General features: G+C 45.5%; 1 protein-coding gene across 4 annotated transcripts in view; it reads left to right on the top strand.

The window, feature by feature from the left end:
* The window catches only part of RNF122 (ring finger protein 122), a 54,497-nt gene that overhangs the window by 23,422 nt on the left and 10,994 nt on the right, over positions 1–20,081 (top strand). For 3 of the 4 annotated variants that reach the window (XM_084808169.1, XM_084808172.1, XM_084808170.1), the window contains exons 2-3: positions 9,135–9,291; positions 19,676–19,721. In XM_084808169.1, the coding sequence (XP_084664295.1) occupies positions 9,135–9,291; positions 19,676–19,721 (203 nt within the window). Of the gene's footprint in view, positions 1–8,810; positions 9,024–9,134; positions 9,292–19,675; positions 19,722–20,081 lie in introns of all 4 variants that reach the window. The other variant, XM_084808171.1, reaches the window with a different exon arrangement.

Genomic DNA, 20,081 nt, shown 5'->3' with positions numbered 1-20,081 from the left:
TTAGAGCATCCACCGCCTTCTCTTGCCAATGGTAAGCTGTCTGGGCTTGGTGGAGAGGGAGGCAAGTTCTATTGAACCTTTTACAGGGGCTTGAACTAAGCACTGGGGAAAGTTTCACCCATTTCAGGTTGCACAAGGGGATGCTCATGCACCCCTTAATCAAAGATGAGTAGGAAATCTGTGTATCCCATATACTAATAGCGAATTCATTCTCCGAAGTGCCAATCCTTATGCAGCTAAAATGGCACCATCCACGTGCAAGAGGGAGGTATCGGCAGGTTTGGGGGAATCCCAAGTTTTGCAGAAGTACAAAAAAAGGTTTGGTGGGAAAACCCAAAACTTTGCAACAAGTGGCCACAGAAAATGAACGTCTGTTGGGGGATGTGAACACCCGGTACGGGGGCGGGGTGGTGGTGGAATGGTATATCCTTAAAAAGGGCCTGGCTGGCTGGAACCCTGAACAGGAATTCTCCCCACTGCAACATGTTGTTGCAGGTGCTGCTTGTAATGTCTAGAACAGCCATTAACAGAGGCTGGGGGGGGGGGGAACCCTAAAGGTTTATTTGTGAATACGATTTTGAACAAGATAATGGGAGTTTTGCTTTTACAAATTTGAGTTTCAAAAAATATAGAAACCTTTCTGTCTGTCTGAACGGCACTAAGCAAGATAGTAACACAGTGCCAAGTTCTCTCTGTGTTGGGGAACTCTAACAAGATAAAATGCACATAGTCATCAAGATCGCGATTCACAGTGTCCTGGCTCAATCCACATTTTGGATATTGTCCAGGAGACAAATTAGCTTCAATCCCGACCCACTTCACAAAGCATGCACCGCACCCAGAGGAGTCTCGGGACTCTACGCTGTTTTTACGCTGAGCAGAGTTGACGGAAGAAGCGGATGACGCTAGAGTAGCAGTGGGCCTCCTATTGGCCTGACCTTGACCCGCAGTGACAGAGTGCCTAGCCAGCTGCAGCATCCAGTGTTAGGGCCCTTTCATTTTTGTGCTGAATAAGCTGACGGCAGCTGGGAGCTGAAAGCAGCTGTTGTAAGGGAGAGTCAGGGGAAGGTTGAAGTGAGTGGGCTGTGATGACCAGATGCGTTTAGGGGTTGTGTGGTGGGGCGGGGCGGGGAAGAGCCTGGCCTGTTTTTATGTCTTTAACAGCAGCTTAGGCTGAAATCCTATGCATGTTCAGACAGAAAAAAGCCCTACAACTCCCAGCATTCCCCAGCCAGCATAGCTGGGAGTTGCAGGACTTCTTTCTGCCTGAACATGCATAGGATTGCACCCTTTAATCTGCAGCAATTAGCCAGCATCACCTGCTAATTCCTGCAAGTCAAGCGTCTGTTAAAGGCAGAACTACAGGGGCTGGTTCCAAAGTTGGCAATTGTAAATGCTGTAGAAGACAAAGCTCCTATACCTTAAACACTTTTCTAGAATATCTGCAACAAAATGTTGCAATGTGGAATGTTTCTGTTCAGGCTTCCAGCCACTCTATTCCATTCCCCCTCCTGCTGGTTTTCCATGTTCTTTCCCCCAACGTTCCATGCCCACCAAGCATGCTCACTTCTCCTCAGACTCTTTTTGGGCTCCCCTCTACCTACTCTTAGGGATTTTTTTCCCTTAAGATTTTTTTTGTACTGTCGCAAACCTTGGGGTTTCCACCAAGCCTGCTGATCTCTCCCTTTTGTGCTTGAGTGGTGCCATTTTGGCTACATATGGCAGGGGTGCCATACCAGAATGGGATAGTGAGCCAAATTGCCCACCAGACCCTCTACTGGCCATATGATATTGTGTGTGTGTGTGTGTCCCCCGCCCTTGATTCCATTTTTTTCTCCCTCCATGCGGAGAGAGGCACAGAACTTGTATTGGCCATGCTGGTTGGGAATGATGGGAGTTGTAGTCCAGCACATCTGGAGGGCATTACATTGAGGGACAGTGCTGAGCTAGATCTGAAGGTTTTAAAGCAGGAATTAAACACCATTATTCCAGCAGGCCTTCCCTTTTTAGAACTCTCATTTCTCTTTGTTGGCTATTATATACTGTTTATATTCTGTGTTGTTTTTATTGCTGGATTTTTTTGTTAAATTGTTTTTAACTTTGTATGCCACCGAGAGTATTTATATATAGGTGGATTATAAATTGAATAAATAATAATAGATAATCAGTGGTCTTATGGCATAAGGCAACTTTGAAGAGTCATGGAATAAAAGTTGGAGATATGGATGTCTTGCACATAAATAATTATGAAGAAGCTTGGTAAATTGTGTAGTTCCATTATGTAGCGGTAAGAGGTGACTTTTCTCTTCCTCTTATTTTCCCTGTTCCTCATTGTTAAAATGCTAATGATATCTAGGTCACTGCACGACATAACAGCGCTAACTTTTTTCTTGTTGTTGCCTCAAAATGGGCAGCCTCTTCCTCCTTATTCTTTCCTTGGTAGAGGAGAATGGTTCTCTGCTGCAAATGATTGAACTAAACCCCTCAGCTTTTGGTCACAAACAGCTCAGAGCTGGCTCTTCCCAGATCTCTTAGACTTTAAATATTTTTGTTTGTTTGTTTCAAAAGAGTGATGGCACTTGGGGAATGAAGCTGAAAACAGTAGCTCATGCTCTCTAAACGAACTTGCTGTCCACCAGGACCGTCTACCATCGGTGGCTTGAATTTTACAGTCTCAGGCTACAGTAAACATCTGGGAATCACAGATCTCCATACGGCTATAAAACACCCTCTGAGGGGCCCATGTACACAGTCAGAGCACTAGAGCATTTTGCCGCACTAAAAACCTTTTAATATGATTATCCAATTTGATTAACCTTAGATATCTGGTTTTACCAGGGACTCTTTATTTCTTCTACACTCTGCATCAAACCAGGATGGAGTAGAAGGTTCTAACTTTTGACAACAAGGTTTTACCAAAAAGAGTCTTAGGTTTTATTCCAGAACCTAATATAAGCTGAGAGAGTCTGCGACATTATTTATAAACTCGCCTCCTAGATCCATCATTGTCTGGTTCCTTACAATTTGCCTTATTTCATCTGCCTTCATTTCATTCTAGGTACTGTCCATCTAATCCATCTTTTCCAAACCAGTGATGTATTTCCCTCATTTGATTATGTATATATTTCTAGAGGAATAGATCAGGGGGAGTGTAACCCTAAAGAACCATGCTGGATCAGACCAAGGGCCCAGCATTCTATTCACACAGTGGCCAACCAGCTGTTGACCAGGAACCCACAAGCAGGGCATGAGCGCAACAGCACCCTCCCACCCATGTTCCCCAGCAACTGGTGTATGTAGGCTCGCTGCCTCAGGTACTGGAGGTAGCACATAGCCATCAGGACTAGTAGCCATTGAGAGCCTTTTCCTCCAGGACTTGTCCACCCCCTTTTAAAGCCATCCAAATTGGTGGCCATCACTACATCCTGTGGTGGCGAGTTCCATAGTTTAGCTATGCGCTGTGTGAAGAAGGACTTCCTTTTATCTGTCCTGAATCTTCCACCAATCAGTTTCATGGGATGACCCTGGGTTCTAGTATTTTGACAGAGGGAGAAAAATGTCTCCCTATCCACATTCTCCACACCATGAATAATTTTGTAGACCTCTGTCATGTCTCCCCTGACCCTCCTTTTTTCCAAGCTAAACGATCCCAGCTGTTGTAACCTTCTCTCATAGAGGAGATGCTCCAGCCCCTTGATCATTTTAGTTGCCCTTATTGTTCAACTTCTTTCTGCTCAAGACCCGAATTCATTTTCAGAGAAGCTCTCAAGGGTCAGATTCCAGGGGTGGGGTGGCGTGGGGCAAAGGCAAAAGGGGGGCAATATACAAGAAATACCAGCATGTTTTAGCTTAAAGCTTTTACTGCCAGAAACTAAGCTTTGGGAGAAGCATGACATTTCTTTAGAACAGAAAAAAAACTACACAAAAGCTGTGAAACCACAATATGATTGTATCCCACGATTAGTAGGAGAGGCATTTCAACTTCTTTGTTTCTGTTTTTTTGTGGGGGAAACCACCAAGGGGTCAGGGGAAGGGGCATGGTCATCTGGGAAACCCTGGAGGGCCAAATGTGGCCCATGGACCTGAGGTTATGTACCCCTTGTATATAGGATGGTAATCAAAGGTATTAGTTGTGGACAGGAGAGAGGGTCTGTTTGCTGTCATGGTTTATTATTTATTAATTGCATTTATATCCTGCCTTTTTTCCTCTTGCAAAGAACCCAAGGTGGTTTATATTATCCTCCTCCTCTCTGTTTTATCCTCACAGCAACAACCCTGTGAGGTAGGTTGGGCTGAGAGTCTGTGATTGGCCCAAAGTCACCTAGACAGCTTCCATAGCCAAGTGGGAACTAGAACCCAGATCTCCCAGCTCCCAGTCCAACACTCTCACCACTACACCACACTGGCTCTCTGGAAATGGTTTGCAAGTGGTATTCATTTTCCGTGAGCTCTACGTGAACAGTGTCCAGCCTGGACCTGAAGTGTTTGGTATGAAATTACAGCTGGGAGATCTAGCAGTAGCTTGGTGATGTTTCCATTGGGGATGCTTGAAAGAAGCATTGCAAATGGTTTGTCGGTTGTAGGTAAGTTTTTTTCCTGGTCTGCTCCCGGGAAAGGAACAAATACAGCGCCCTTTAAAACTGACAAGGTTTCCCCCATTCCATGTCAGTTTCATGTCTGGGGGTAGGGGTGAGGAATGGGGACAGTGAAGGAAATGGCATGGTGAACAAAGGGCAGATAACATAGGCAAGTAGAATGACACGCTCTCCTCTGCCCTGTGAGTGCCTATTCCTATGCATTAGGTGTGCTGGTCCGTTTGCAACAGAAAGGATTGCACTGCAGTTGTATTAGGAGCTTTACAGAAAACGTGGTAAATAAGCAGTTGCAGTATGGAATGGGATGGATGGCAACAGGGAAAAAATGAGAATGTGACGGCTTGAGAGGAACAGATTCTCAGTACTAAACAGGTGTCAAATAGTGTCAGAAATGGAGAACAGGTCTGGCACGGGAGCACGGTCTGCTTGTTAATGAATGCATGGGAGGCTGCACTGGAGAGAGACCATAGCTCACTGGTAGAGCACCTGCTTTGCATGCAGAAGGTCTCAGGTTCAATCCCTGGGCATTGTGAGTTAGAAGGACCACATAGCCGATGATGGGAGGGACCTTTGCCAGGGACAAAGTCAGAGCAGGCAATACTGGGCTAGATGGATAATTAGCTTGGCCTGGTCCAACTTGAGATGACCACTGCTTTGTCAACTTGGCATGGGGCAAAGCAAAGACGCACAGCTGCAGTTGCACTCTGGCCCTCTGGGGTCCCACAGATGGCCACACCCCCTTCCCCCTGACTACCCAGCATTTGGTAGTTTCCCAGCTTTTGTGCAGGTTTCCCCCCATTCGAAAAGGTTGAAATGCCCCTCGTAAGGCTTCAGTTACTGGCAGTACGAGCTTTAAGCAAAACTATGCTGGTTATTTGGGCCCTGCCCCTTTTGCATTTGGCCCCACTGGAAGCGGCCGCTGGGAGCTTCTCCGAAATGGAATTAGAGGCTCAACACCCCTAAACTAAATGAAGCATCACACGATCTGATATTCCCCATTTAATAGCATCTCCAGGTAGAGCTGGGAAAGACTGCTGTCTGAAGCCCTGGTGGACCACTGCTGATCAGTATAGACCAGTAGAGGCTGGTGGCTCCGATTTTGGTGGGGCCATGAATCCAATCTGCATTTCAGTCAGAACCACCCAGAACTCTAAAGGAGCTATCCCCCAAATAGGTTCAGCACCTTGGATAGCTCCTTTAGGGTTCTGACTGAAACCTGGAGTGGATTCACAGCTCCACTGAAATCGAAGCCACCAGCCTCCACTAGTATTTCTTCGGACCAGCAGGACAATGCAGTTACTCAGAGCTAGATCTGCTTGTATTATTTATTTATTACATTTATATCCTGCCTTTTTTCCTCCTTAAGGAACCCAAGGCGGCTAACACAATCCTCCTCCATTTTATCCTCACAACAACAACCCTGTGAGGTGGGTTGGGCTGAGAGTCTGTGACTGGCCCCAAGTCATCCAGTGAGCTTCCATGGCCAAGTGGGGACTAGAACCTGGATCTCCCAACTCCTAGTCCAACACTCTAGCCACTACACCACACTGGCTTGTAGCTATATGCTTGCCCACTGAGCTCTCAGTTAATCTCTTAATCAGTTGCTGGAGATAGGGAAGGATTTGGTGTCCTACTGCTTTGGTGCTCATCAGTTCCCCCATTTTCCCTCCTCATAGCCATGGTGGAGTTGACCACACGGTACATAGAAAGCTGCTTTATACCTGGTCAAACTCCTAACTTTTAAAAACATATGATGTTTCCATTTATTTCCTATGTTGAAGCTCTTCAAACTTTTGATGAAATTCCAACCAAGTACAGTTGCCTATATTTTTTTCTGACGAATGCACGCAAGATAATACTTGCATACGCTCCTTTTATATGCTGTGTACATTGCATTTTTACTCTTTCATTAGGTATTGAGCACCTACAGAGGCCATTTTACTGTAGATGTCCCATAAGCATATCGGTTATGGACGAAGTATTCTAATTAGCGAATTCCTTTGTGTGTGTTTTTGTGATCTTGATTTATTATTAAGTATGTACTTTATTTTGTTGGCTTTATTTTGAAAGTCAAACCAGGACAGATGGTTTGTCCATTTAGCCCACCCATGTCTACACTGACTGGCATTTAGCCCATCACTAGACTACTCTTCAGGGGCCTGGGGAGAGGTCTTTCCCATCCCTAAGAACCTTTGAAATGGAGGTGCTATTAGATTTAGATTAGAAGATTTAGGATGGCCAATTTACACATGGCCAAAAAAGAGGAAATGCAGCACTAAAAAAATAGACCAGAAGGGAATGCACATCTGCATAAAATTAGCATAGGCTCATTTATAGGTGAACTGTGGTGTTGGAGGAAAATTCTGAGAGTGCCTTGGACTGCAAGAAGATCAAACCAGTCCATACTCCAGGAAATAAAGCCAGACTGCTCACTTGAGGGAAGGATATTAAAGGCAAAACTGAAGTACTTTGGCTGCATAATGAGAAGACAGGATACCTTGGAGAAGATGCTGATGCGAGGGAAAGTGGAAGGCAAAAGGAAGAGGGGCCGACCAAGGGCAAGATGGATGGATGATATTCTGGAAGTGACGGACTCAACCTTGGGGGAGCTGGGGGTGGCGACGGCCGACAGGAAGCTCTGGCGTGGGCTGGTCCATGAAGTCACGAAGAGTAGGAAGCAACTGACCGAATAACAACAACATTTTAGGTGGAGATGGAAATGTAGAAATAATGGTTAGTATTTAAACAGTATATCTCACCATAGTAGGGGAGACTGTGACCAGTGTGCCTGGTGCTAACTGCTGCTAACCAAGATCCCAGGTTTCCCTTCTTAGGATTCTTTATCTTTAAACTGGACTTGGACTGGTCAACCCTTCAAAAAGAGGACACCTTCAAGCAGAGGACTGTTCTCTGACAGCCCTTCAAACGGAGAACTGTCCTCTGTGAAGTTGGACACTTGGCCATCCTACAGGGATCGGAGCTTATATCTACCCCTGAGCTGTGGTCCTTTTGTGTAGCAAGGGACAAGGGCTACATGTTCACACACTCCTATTCCCTGTATAACTAAGATTGCAAATTCCTCTGGAAATATCCTTAAAAAAAAAATAGAGACTGTTGCTTGTTGTTGACTGACCAGCACTCAGTCGAAAGCTGATAAAGGGAGATGGATCTCTGCCTCAAAACTGAACTCCTTACTTCACCCTCTCACCTCATGCTTAATGCATTGTTAATGGTTTCTCTATTACTATTAGTCACTGCTCTGGGGTTTGGGGGAGTTGTGTGTGTGTGGGGGAGTCTCTAAGAGGCCCTCCTGTAACCAGGCCCAGCTGTTCTGCATCTCACATGAAGTCAACATAACGTCTCTTTGTGTAATCATTCCTGAAATAGCTGATTGGGTCATGTTTTCATTATTTCCTATTTGGGGCCAGGAAAAAGATGGCTGTTCCGTGGAAGTCACTGTTCCTTTGTCACTGATGTGCAGTAGTGTGTCCCAAAGGCTGTCCTTGCATCAATACTCTTTGGCCCTTTTCAGACACTCAGTTGATACATGGAGATGAGGAGGAATTGGGATTGAACCAGCTCCCCCAGCCCTTCACCTTCACTCATTCATCTAAGCCAGAATCTCAGGCCCAGGGGTCAAATCCAGTTTGCCCAAGGTTCCAATCCAACCCTTCAGAGTTCCCCAAATGGCCATGCCCCTTTTCCCCGTGACTGCTGACTGTTCCGTAGCTTTTGTGAGTTTTGTGGCTTTTGTGCATCCTGGCTTTTGTGCATGCATGTGTCCGTCCCCCCCCCCCAATTCTAAAAGGTTGAAATGCCTCTCCTAAGGCTCAGTTACTGGCAGTAAAAGCATTACGCTAAACTGTGCTGGTATTTGGGGGCATTTTGGCCCTGCCCCTTTTGCTTTTGGCCCCGCCCACCACTGGAATGCAGGCCTCAAGAGCTTCTCCAAAACGGAATTTGGCTCTCAGGCATCAGGTTGCAGAAGGCTGCTCTGTACAATAAAACGTAAAGGTGTCCCCAACCAGTCGTGTCCGACTCTAGGGTGCGGTGTTCATCCCCGTTTCTAAGCCGAAGAGCCAGTGCTGTCCGAAGACGCTTCCGTGGTCATGTGGCCAGCATGACTGAACACCGAGGTGCACGGAACGCCGTTACCTTTCCTGCCGAGGCGGTGCCTATTTATCTACTTGCAATTTCTTGCTTTCGAACTGCTAGGTTGGCAGGAGCTGGGACTGAAGACGGGAGCTCACTCCATCACGCAGCACTCGGGTCTCGAACTGCTGACCTGCCGACCTTCCAGACTGCAGTTCAGCGTCTTAACCACTAAGCCACCGTACAATACCGACAGGAATTAGTGGGAAAGGTTGCAGCATTTTGTTGCAGGCGTCAGGCTTGTTCTCTCCCTCTTTTCCGCCTTTCTTCACTCTGGTGACTTGCTTACTTATTTACTTATTTATTTATTCATTCATTCATTCATTTCATTTCTTGCCTTACCTCTCTCTCTCTCTCTCTCCTACCCTCCCCGCCCCACTCTCCCAGGATGCTTCTGTGGTTTGGGGCTGATTTACACCAACAAATCGTGCACGATGCCGCCCATCACCTTCCAGGACTTGCCGCTCAATATCTACATGGTGATTTTTGGCACTGGCATCTTCGTCTTCGTGCTGAGCCTCATCTTCTGCTGCTACTTCATTAGGTGAGTCATAGTCCCAAGAGGGATTCTGAATGCAGATGGTGAAGGAGTGAGAGGTGCACCTGGGTTTCCACCTGCAGTTGTGTCTCCTTAATTGTTTTCAAGGAAAGCTGGGATCGCAGAGAGGAAGGAGGATCAAGGCTTCAAATAAGGTTAAGCTAAATAATAGAATCCTAGCAGGGGTGGGGAAACTTAGGTCTGCAGGCTGGATACGGCTCTCCTGGGGTCTCAATCTGGCCCTCCAGGGTTCCCCAGATGGCCATGCCTCCTTCTCCTGGCCCCACCCCTTTTCACCCACCTGCAGAGGGTTCAAAGTTTCCCAGTTTCTGTGTGTGTTTTTCCCCCATTCTAAGAGGTTGAAACACCTCTCTTAAGGCTTTGTCGAAGCGAAAATGGGCTGGTATATTTGGCCCCACCCCTTTTGCCTTTGGCCCCACCCACCACTGGAATTCACCCCTTGGGTCCAGCACTCCTTTTTTATAGGAGCAATTTCAAACATACATTCTGAGGTCCTCTGGAGATCCCTGAAAGCTTCTTGTGGATCCTTCATGAGAAAATAACAATAAGAACCCAGGTCAGACTATTTGTCCATCTAGCCCAGTATTGTGTAGTCCAGCCTTTTCCCCCAAGTGGCTGGGGATGATGGGGACTGTATTCCAGCCCTTCCCTGCTTGGGGAAGACTGAGCTATTCTGACTGCAAGTGGCTTTCCAGGTTGTTGTGCAGAGACTCTTCCACTGCTAGCTGATCCTTTTAACTGGAGATGAGATGATGACTGAACAGGGGAACCTCTGAACCCCTCTGACATTTCACGTTAGATTCTGGGCCTGCACCTTGGAAGGCTCTGACTCAAAGTAGGCCCAAGCCATTCAAGGTCTGATGAGCAACTGTGCAGAGCTTGTTCTAGATTTGGCCTGTTTTCCCTGGTTGGTGTTGACTCTTCCCCCACCCCCCCTGCCTGTCATGAATGTCTAACACTGGTGGGAGTAGGAATGCAATGCTGGGTGCAGACTTCACTGGAGAGGAGACTTTGCCCAGCACCACATCGGGTGTGCTCATGGATTAGAGAAAGAGAATGAATGTAGCTCTGTCCTGTGAGGGCCCAGAGCTCCTGGCTTTAGCTTTGTGGACAATGCCGCTTTTCTGTAGTCCCCTAAGCAAATATGGAATTTTGAACATGATTGAGAGCCACTTCGACATTAAGCCAGGCCTAGGTCATCACCTCCAGGGAAATACAATCCACAGGCTGACATGTCATTTCTGTGCAAACAAAGGACGCTGGCCCCTGTCATCTCTCCAGATCAGTGTTTACCCCCAACACCCATAGATGGAGTTGTAAACAATGCAGCAGCTGTGGGACATGGTAGGCATTTAAACTCCAGCACTTTGGAAACCACAAAAGGGGCAAAGATCCTATGACATCTGGAGAAAATTGGAGAGATCTGGCTTCCTTTCTCTTTTTAAGAGCATAAAAAGAGCCCAGCTAGATCAAAGCATTGGCCCATCTGGTCCTGCATCTTACTTCCCAGACGCACCCAGGAGTGGGACACCAGGGCAGCAGCCCTCCCCTGCTGTTGCATTGCTCCATATTTGGCTTCTGAACATTGAGCTTTCGTTAGCCAAAGGGCCATGGGTGGACCTTTCCTCCACGAAATGGGTCTAATCTGCGTCGAACGCCAACTAAGATAGAGGCTATCACCGCAGCCCTCGCCTGTATTCCACACATGAACTATGCAGTGTTGTCTCGTTGCATGTCTCAGATTGACTGTCCGCCAATTTCATGGGGTGACCCCAAGTTCTAGTGTTATGAGACAGCAAGGGTGGCCATGCATCCTGCTTTATGGATGGTAGTCCTCTATCTGAAGGCATCCTCTGTTTCAGGCTTCTCCAACTGGATGCCCTGAAGATGCATTGGACTCCAACCCCCATCAGCCCCAGTCAGCATGGCCAATGGTCAGGAATCCTGGGAGTTGTAGTCCAAAACATTTGGAGGGCACCAGCTTGGGGACGCTTCTCTTTTGGAAGGGCTGTCCAGTCCAAGCCTGGTTTAGAGAACCATGGGAAGGGAGAGCAGCGGGGGCCGTGAAGATGCCCATCCACACTTAGCCCCTGGACAGTAGACTGAGCAGCAGGTACACAGGTCACCTGGTCACAGTCTTCCCCACTACAGCGAGGTCTACTCTATTTCTGCTTAAAATATTCTAATGATTTTTAAACTTCCATCCATACATATACATGAGCAGATGCAAATGTTATGCAAATTGGGGTCCTTACTTTTTGGAGGTGCATTCCTTCGTTTTTGGCAATGTCTCACAGGCACACTATGAGACAGGGAGGGAGTGCTCTCTATCCTGTTTCTTGCCACCGTTCATCATTTTATAAGACTCTATTATGATGCACATACTCGATTATGATCTTAGCCGTCCTTTTCTCCCGTAAACCAAAAAGTCCCGAACGTTTTAGCCTTCCCTCATAGGAATAATTGTCTCTCCATAGCTGCAGATGTTGGCCCTTTTTAGAATAAAAGAACCACTGAATTACCATGATGGTTCTCTGGACTTTTGCCTCCATGTGCATGATGACATTCTTCAGCCTTCTCTGATCCTTCTTGGTCCATCCACCAAAGAGGGAAAAACGGTGTATTTCAGAATAGACCAGTGATGGTCAACCTGCAGCCCTCTGCCTAATTTCACAGGTCCCTCAGCCACACTACGAGACAGGGTGGATGGTTTCTATTCAATTTCTTGTCACCATTCATTATTTTATAAGACTCTATTATGATGCACATACTCAATTATGATCTTAGCCGTCCTTTTCTCCCGTAAACCAAAAAGTCCTAAATGTTTTAGTCCTCCTTCATACAAATAATAATTTCTCCATAGCTGCAGATGTTCCTGGCTTAAACCTTCTGAAACCCATAGTAAAGGCCCGGTCCCTTGAGAAGCAAACTGCCAATGAAGTGTTGCCAAGCTAAGATGACCAGCTCTTGTGCTAACATAGCAGGAAATGCTAGGAAGTTGGGGGAGGGTCTCATTCAGGTGGCCAGGGAAGATCCATTGTTTCTGAGAAAGAAGAGCTATGTTCTGGTTCCAGCATCTATTTATGGAAAACCTATTTTTAAACTTTGTACACATCTGCAGCCGGGATGTCTAGAAAAAGTCAAATGGATGTTGTCATCATTCTCAACACGTGATATTTCTTTTGCCTTTGGCTTGTACACTAAACATCAAACAATACAAAATAACTGGAAAATAACTTTTAAAAAGAGAAATATGTGTACAGTATATCGTGGACCCTAGGCCCCAGATAGTTCCGACATACTAACAAAATTTGATGTCATTTTGTTGTTGTTGTTAGTGCAAAAACTGATACTCTATTGTAGGGAAGTATGGGTTTCCATCTGCACTTCGCAAATTGTCAGGTGCCTTTCATTCCATCGTCTGCTCATTGATGGAATCAGATTTATTCCAATTTCCCAAATTTACGCAAATTTGCATTTTCACAAATTTGTATTTGCGACAGTGCTCAAATCCCCCTCAATATGCACATTTTCATGCTTTAGCCTATGGGTGAAATGCACATTTTTGCCCAGTGTTTTTAAAATTTTACATATTTTTCTATGACTAAATTTGTGTAAAATTCTGGTTTAAAAAAAAAAAACAGTCCACAAATCCATGGAATCCATGCAGTGGGGGCGGGGAGGGGAACCAGTCCACTGCAGAATCCATGGGTCAGATTCATAGAAATCCAAATTCATTTGATTCTGTTGCAGATTTCTCTGACATCCCTTCTCTATGGGCAATTGATATCTAGGTCTGACAACAAATAACAGACTGTTTTTATATCTGAAGCAAACTCATGAGATCCTAGAATACCAGCTATAAATTGAACTAAACAGGGGACATTTCAGAAGGTAATGCACCAGATCCTCAATCTGTTGTGGGCATACCTGCTACTCCCAGGGCACCTTACTATAGTGGAGGGGTGGTCAGAAAGTAGATCTCCAAATGTTTTGGACTTCAGCTCCCAGCATTCCTAACCATTGGCCATGCTGGCAGGGGCTTCTGGGAGTTGAAGTCCAAAACATCTGGAGATCTTCCTTCTGCTTACCCCTGCTATAGCATACTTCCACAACAGCTAGAGACATCACATAGAAATGCAACTCAGTAAATATGTGGTTTTCTGCCAGGATGGTTAGATTATCTGAATATTTATCATAGACCCTTCTACACTGAGGGAGCCGTTTTATGATAATTAACATTTGAACTGTCCTGACATCCTGAAGAGCATCCCAAGCAAATATCCCTTGGCTGATATTTCTCTTCCTCACCTGGTCCATATCTTTTACCTCACACACCCCTTCCAATTACAAAGGGCTTTCAGGGAGTTAACCACTTGTGCTTGTATTTCTTTTGGCTGAATATTAGAATGTGTCATTCTTACTAGCTGCTGGGTTGGAAGGGCCAAGATGCTTCTATGAAATCTCATCACACAACAATAGATTATTGCAGTAACAGAGGGACAGGCAGCCCCCATCCACAGCAGAGCTGCTGGGGTCCCCAGTCAGTGCTAGGACCGATTGAAGAAATCTGTTCTGATGCCTCTCCAGAAGTTCAGCAATCCTACCATCAGTCCCCCAACCCCATACCCCACAAAGTATCACATAGGATGCCTTGCCCCCCCCCCAATGTTTTAATGCAAGTATTACCAGTTGGCCCCTTTTAGACTAAAAGAACCATAGAATTGCAATGATGGTTCTCTTGACCTTTGCCTCCATGTACATAATGACATTCTTCAGCCTTCTCTGATCCTTCTTGATCCATCCACCACGGAGAGAAATAAAGGTACATTTCCCCCAAGGAAACTTTCCATGCATAGGCCATTGCACAGTGGAAGAGCACATGTTTTGACTGTAGAAAGACCCAGGTTCTATCCTTGGCATCGCCAGTTAAAAAGAGCAGATAGGAGATGATGGGGAAGATTGGGAGCCACTGCCAGTCAGAATCGACCAATAATGGTCAACCTGCAGCTCTCGGCCTAATTTCACAGGACCCTTAGCTTCTGCTTCTATGAAGTACATAATGTGTGTGAGCTGTTCCCAGTTAAATGGGAGGGACCACAGCTCAGGGCTAGAGCCCTTGCTTTGCATGCAGAAGGTCCCAGGTTCGATCCTTGGTATCTCCAGGCAGGGCTGGGAAAACTGCCTGGAAACCTGGAGAGCTGCTGAGCGTTGAGAATACTGGGCTGTATGGACCCAATGGTCTGACATGCATAACGCCTCTTCCTATGTTTGTGTGTAGAATAAACAAAAGCGGGCAAGATAAACCAATGGAGTAAGGCAGCTTTATGTATTCATATTACAGCAGGATACATCTGGATGGCATGTGCACGTGCACTTTTGCGCTTGTTTCCGTTGCTTCTGTGGGCCAAAATTGGCCCAGGATACCCAAAAGTGTGGCGAGGGACCCCGCCTCCTCCCTGCTCAAGGGCAGTGCTGCACAATCCAGGATTCAATGACAAACTGGAGCCAGGGCAGGGAGAAGGCGCCACATTGCTGGCTGTGATGCTGCCCAGCTCCTGGAACAAACAAACACAGACTGCTGCCACATCCTGTGCTTCTGTCTCCCAGGACTGAGTTCCCTGCCCGCAAAACTCATCAGGAGCAGGAGGTGGGGGAACAACTATTTCTGTTGTCTCTCCTGTCCCTGCAGCTGGATTGTATAGAGTCTGCCCAGCTTTCAGGCTGAGCACACGTCCAACACGGGTCCTGTGTTCATTGCAAGCTTGTGCTGTGGATATGTTCTCTGTGCCATTTCGCCAATGAAAACGGGCATGCTTGGAACACCCTCCCCCCTTCTCATCCTTGGCATTGCTGCCTGAGCCCTTGCCTGCCAAAGATGTCACTCCATCAGCTGTATTCTTCCATTTCCATTTACTCTTCAGTAGCTTGTCCAGAAGTATAATGAAAGAAAGGATGGTGTTCTTTTGGTTAAATATATCCGAGAGAAAATCTTAAGTGTCCTTACAATCTCTTATCGGTAGCGATGGACACATCTGTCTATTCTTGGTCCACATCAGTTTCACCTACATTCATTCATACGTCTCTTCCATCCCATTTCCGCTTGAAAATGTGTATATGAATATGAATTTTTAAATACCATATTTGAACTTCTTTCCTCAAAAAAAAGTCACATTTTTAAATGCATTTGATCTAAATGTATGCATTTCTCATACATATTGTAAAATATGCATTTTAAAACTCTCAAACTTCAAAGAAGTGTGAAATCCAAAGTCTAATTATGTTCTGATCCACACATTTGTCCAGTGGTTGTAGATCAGGTCAGTTCACATCAGAATGCACAAATATTGAATTCCTCAAGCATCCCCATTTCTCAGTAGTTCAAAATGAGCCTCATCAGTATGCAAAATGTCAGGTCGCCTGCACTTACTGCTAATGTATGTTCATTTATACTATGGCTGCAACGTTTAGTCGATTAATTGGTTAGATTTATTTATTTTAAAAACCACCTTCAATCACCTAAAAAGGTGTCCCTGGTTAATCAGGCATCAAATGTATCTATAGCCTTTTATGCAAGTGTTTATCATACAAGTGCTTATAAAAACTACATGGCAAACAGCATCTCTCTTCTCTCATGCATAGGAGGAATTCCTATTCTAAGATGACATCTGCTGTTACACACATGTTTGTCATCAAAATCCAAAGAGCTTCATGCTTCAGAAATATTTTTTTTACCCAGGTGCAGATCTCTGCAAATTCAATCCATAGATGAATTGACTAAAACATGTGTGATTTACGGAGCAATTCCATGTTGGGAAGATCCAGAGGTGGACAACCCATCTCATCCAAACCCAGGAAGGAGGAATGGCATTTTCCTTCCTTCCTGTTCTGGCTTTCTTCTTTTTCTGATTTTTTTCCCATTTCAACCAATGGGCAGGGAATTATGCATGCCAGCTCCAGGATGGTGTATATTCCCTATGTGTAAGGGGCTCATCTGGGGATTTGGAGGACTTAGGATCCAGTGGATCCAAAGTCTCTCCCTATCTGCCCTGTTTGCCTTTACTGATGTTTGAGCTCCCAAATCAGAAAAGCCTCAGAGGTCTTCACAGGGGCTGGGGGTTGGGGACATCCAAGGTTGGATCTCCCCTCCAAAGGTGGTCCCCTCTCTCTCTCTCTCTCTCTCTCTCTCTCTCTCTCTCACTCTGCCCTCGGAGGGGGAAATCCAATCCGTCCTGTTGCCCTCAAGTAGGGATGTACAGATTTTGTAAAATCTATTTTGCGTTTCACGGATTGTCAGGTGCCTTACGTTCCGTCATCCGCTCCTTGATGGAATTTGATTTTTTCCAGTTTCTGAAATTTGCACAAATTTGCACTTGTGAAAATGTACAAATTCCCCCAAATTACAGAAATCCACCACCCAAATACATATTTTCATGCTTTAGTTTATGGAGGAAATGCACATTTCCAGCCAGTGTTTTTTATTTTATGTATTTTTCTATGACTAAATTTGCATAAAATTCCAGAAAGTAAAGAACAGGTCTGCAAGTCTGCGGAATCCATGCAACTCAGGAAAAGCTGGTTTGCTGCACAATCCATGGGTCGGATTCATGGAAATCCAAGCTCATTTGATGGCATTCCAGATTTCTCTGACATCCTACCCGTGAGGCACCCTTCCAGGGACCATAGGACTGCAGCCTTAATTGACTAACATTTCTTTGTTATTGGGTTGCAGCTGTAGTTTACACACCTGTGGATTAGAGTCCCCCCTTCAGAAATTAAGGGTGCAATCCTATGCAGGTTTAGACAGGAAAAAGTCCTACAACTCCCATCATACCACAACCAGCATGGCTGGCTGGGGCATACTCGGAGTTGTAGGACATTTTTCTGTCTAAACCTGCATAGGATTGTGCCTTAAACTTCTGTCAATCTGTAGCGAAGGAGTGAACCCTGAAGAATGACAACACTAACAGTGTATTAATGAAGGTGAGGATGGAGACAGACATTTGCCAGGGACAGCAACTGGAAAATAGGGACTGTGCCTGATAAACAGGGACAGTCGGAGCTGAACGTGAAGCATATATAGTAAACCTAGGCAGCTGCCATATATCGAGTCAAGACAAGACCATTGCTTCATCTAGTCCAATATTGCCTACGCTGACTGGCAGCAGTTCTCCCTGGACTGAGACAGAGGTTCCTATCACCTGCTACCTGATCGTTTTAACTGGAGATGGCAGGGATTGAACCTGGGGCCTTCTATATGCCAAGCGGGTGTGAGTATGGTTGTGTGAATCAGCAAAACTCAAGCTTGCTGAAGTTCTCCAAATTCCATCTTGAAGCTTGTTCCAACTCGGTCCGTATCAGATTGCGAGGTGTGTGTTTTTCGCATGAAAATCCATGTATATTTTTTCCCAAATGTATGCATCTGTTGTGTGCACCTTTGAAAGGCATGCCTTCTTCTCCCATCGATTAAAGCGTATTTGTGCACATTTTTCAAAAACACACATTTTTTTCATGTGACTTTTTCAAATGTACTCATACTGTGGAACACATTTGGGGGTGGGGGCGTGAATCACACCGGAGGCTTGGCAATGCATCCAAGTCCGTGTTCGGTCTGGAAGGTGCGAACGGCGTAAATCCTAATCAAAAATGAACTGAAACAAATTTCTCTTACAGCCTTACCACTGAGCTACCGCCCCTCTCAAGACAGTCAAGGACACAGAGGGTAACGAACAGAGGAAAGTGACACTGATATGTGCAGAATGGAAGGGGACACCTTTGAGTCCTTTCAGTACTGCTGCCTTCTCTGCACAGTTATCAACCTTCTAGTCCCCGGAGATCTGAACTAACCCTTTTGGGATTTTTTCTTCCAAACCTTGATCTCTAACTCTTCCAGGTCAGGTCAGATCCAGCTTAATACAGCAGTTTAGCTGAGCTACAGAAGGGTTTGTCTTCCGGGAAGGGCTGCTCCTTCCCAAGTGAACCAATCAAGGCCGGAGAGACTCTTCATCAGCAATCTCAGCCTGCCTTCTCCTGCAGCTATGTCTTTGTAAGAGGCTGCACCCCAGCTTAGCAATATACTTGCTGCTGCCTTTCAGAGCCACCACGGCAGTTGATGTGGCAGCCGTCTCTTGTCCTGCCTCTGGCCCAGCCCTTCTTGCTGCTTGGGCACAAAGAAACCTGTGTCAGTACAAAACAGAACTATTGTTCACAGTAAATTTTCTGCCTCCCTCAGCTCGGGTCCAGCTGGTTTGTCTTCCACAGCGGTGAATGGGTGTTTGTCCCCTGGGCTTTGTATGACTCGGCCTTGACCAAAAGTTCCAGAAGCAGAGCAAGATTCAGTGTTAACATCCTTTGAGCATAGAACTGCATGCCCACTGGCAGCTGTCACTCATTTTCCATTGAACCCTGGTTCTTGCAGCATATGATGAAATGGAAACTGTATTCTCATTGCCTTGTCTTGGAAATCCTAGAGAAAAGTTCAGAAAACGTGAACTGCTTACTACACCAGATCCCATGGACTTTAAAAGCAGCAAGGGTCATCAGTCTGCGACCAATCTGTGTTTTTGTTTTGTATTTTGACTGAATGCCTGTGCGGGGGACCACTCCATTCTTCTGGGGGCAATAAGCCATTATTCAAAAGTCCACAACTTATAGGCAAGCATTATGTATTTATTGTTTCTTGCCAGGGCTGTGATATGTAACCAATTGATTGGTTAGATGAATCCACTACAAAAGCATTTATTTTATTATTTATTTATGTACTATGTCTTTAATGCATCTATATACTTCTTAAGAAAGGAACTTGCCAAAGAGGTGTACAATACAAAAACACAAGTGCAGGCAACATGAAGTGCAATATAAAAATAGGCAAATGTCCATGTCAACAAACACATGTTTTAAAAAGTAGCCAGCAGTATACTCAGATCAACAGTAATTAAACTGGAAAAGCTTGGATGAAAAGAAATGTTTTTAGCATGCACCTAAAGCTCACCGTTACTGATATATGCTTTAATTCCAGGGCAGTGTATTTCAGGGGCAGCTACAGTCCATAGCTTTCTGGGGCTGACTAAAAGTTCTTGTGCACTTTAGGGGGCACAAAACAGAATGTTCCAAAAGGCACAACCAAAATCTCTCCAAGAAGCAGACCAGGGATGAAACAAGGGCAACTTCCAGAGAGGTTGTCATGTTAATCCATAGCAGCAAAACTGCAAAATCGAAGAGGTATGTGGTACCTTAAAGACTAGTGATTTAATTGGCCCCAGAAAATAGGAGTGGTCCCTGATAAATCAGGACAGTTGCAATGTGTATGTTAAGGTGGATGTCGAGCTTTCTTCTGCTAGCTTTAACAATGTTCCCTTTCCCTCTGCAGCAAACTGCGACATCAGGCACAGAGTGAAAGATTTGGATACAAAGAGGTAATGGAGCAAGGGGCTGGTTTTTAAGTATTTTTCCTTTTGCTTTCTGAATGATGATTTAAGGTTTAGTTTGCAAACAGCTGCCTTCCTCTCCAATTAGACCAGCCTTCCTTGATGCTCTCCAGATATTTTAGATTACAATTCCCATCAGAGGGGATTATGGGAGTTGTAGTCCAAAAAATCTGGAGGTTGAGGAAGGCTAGTCTAAACAACGGCCACATTCTCACATCACAATAAACCAGGCTTTAGTCTCAGCTTCTTTTGTTCCCCTGTCCTCCTGCATGGCTGAGAGAAGGACTTGGGAAGCTTTTGCTTCCACCTTTCCTTAACTGCAGCTTCCTGCTTCATCCAAACCAGGGA

This window comes from Heloderma suspectum, chromosome 6 (genome assembly GCF_057233095.1).
Source record: "Heloderma suspectum isolate Gila_16-S chromosome 6, 16-S_ref, whole genome shotgun sequence".
Lineage (NCBI taxonomy): Eukaryota > Metazoa > Chordata > Lepidosauria > Squamata > Helodermatidae > Heloderma > Heloderma suspectum.
This window is presented reverse-complemented; position numbering and strand designations above follow the sequence as displayed.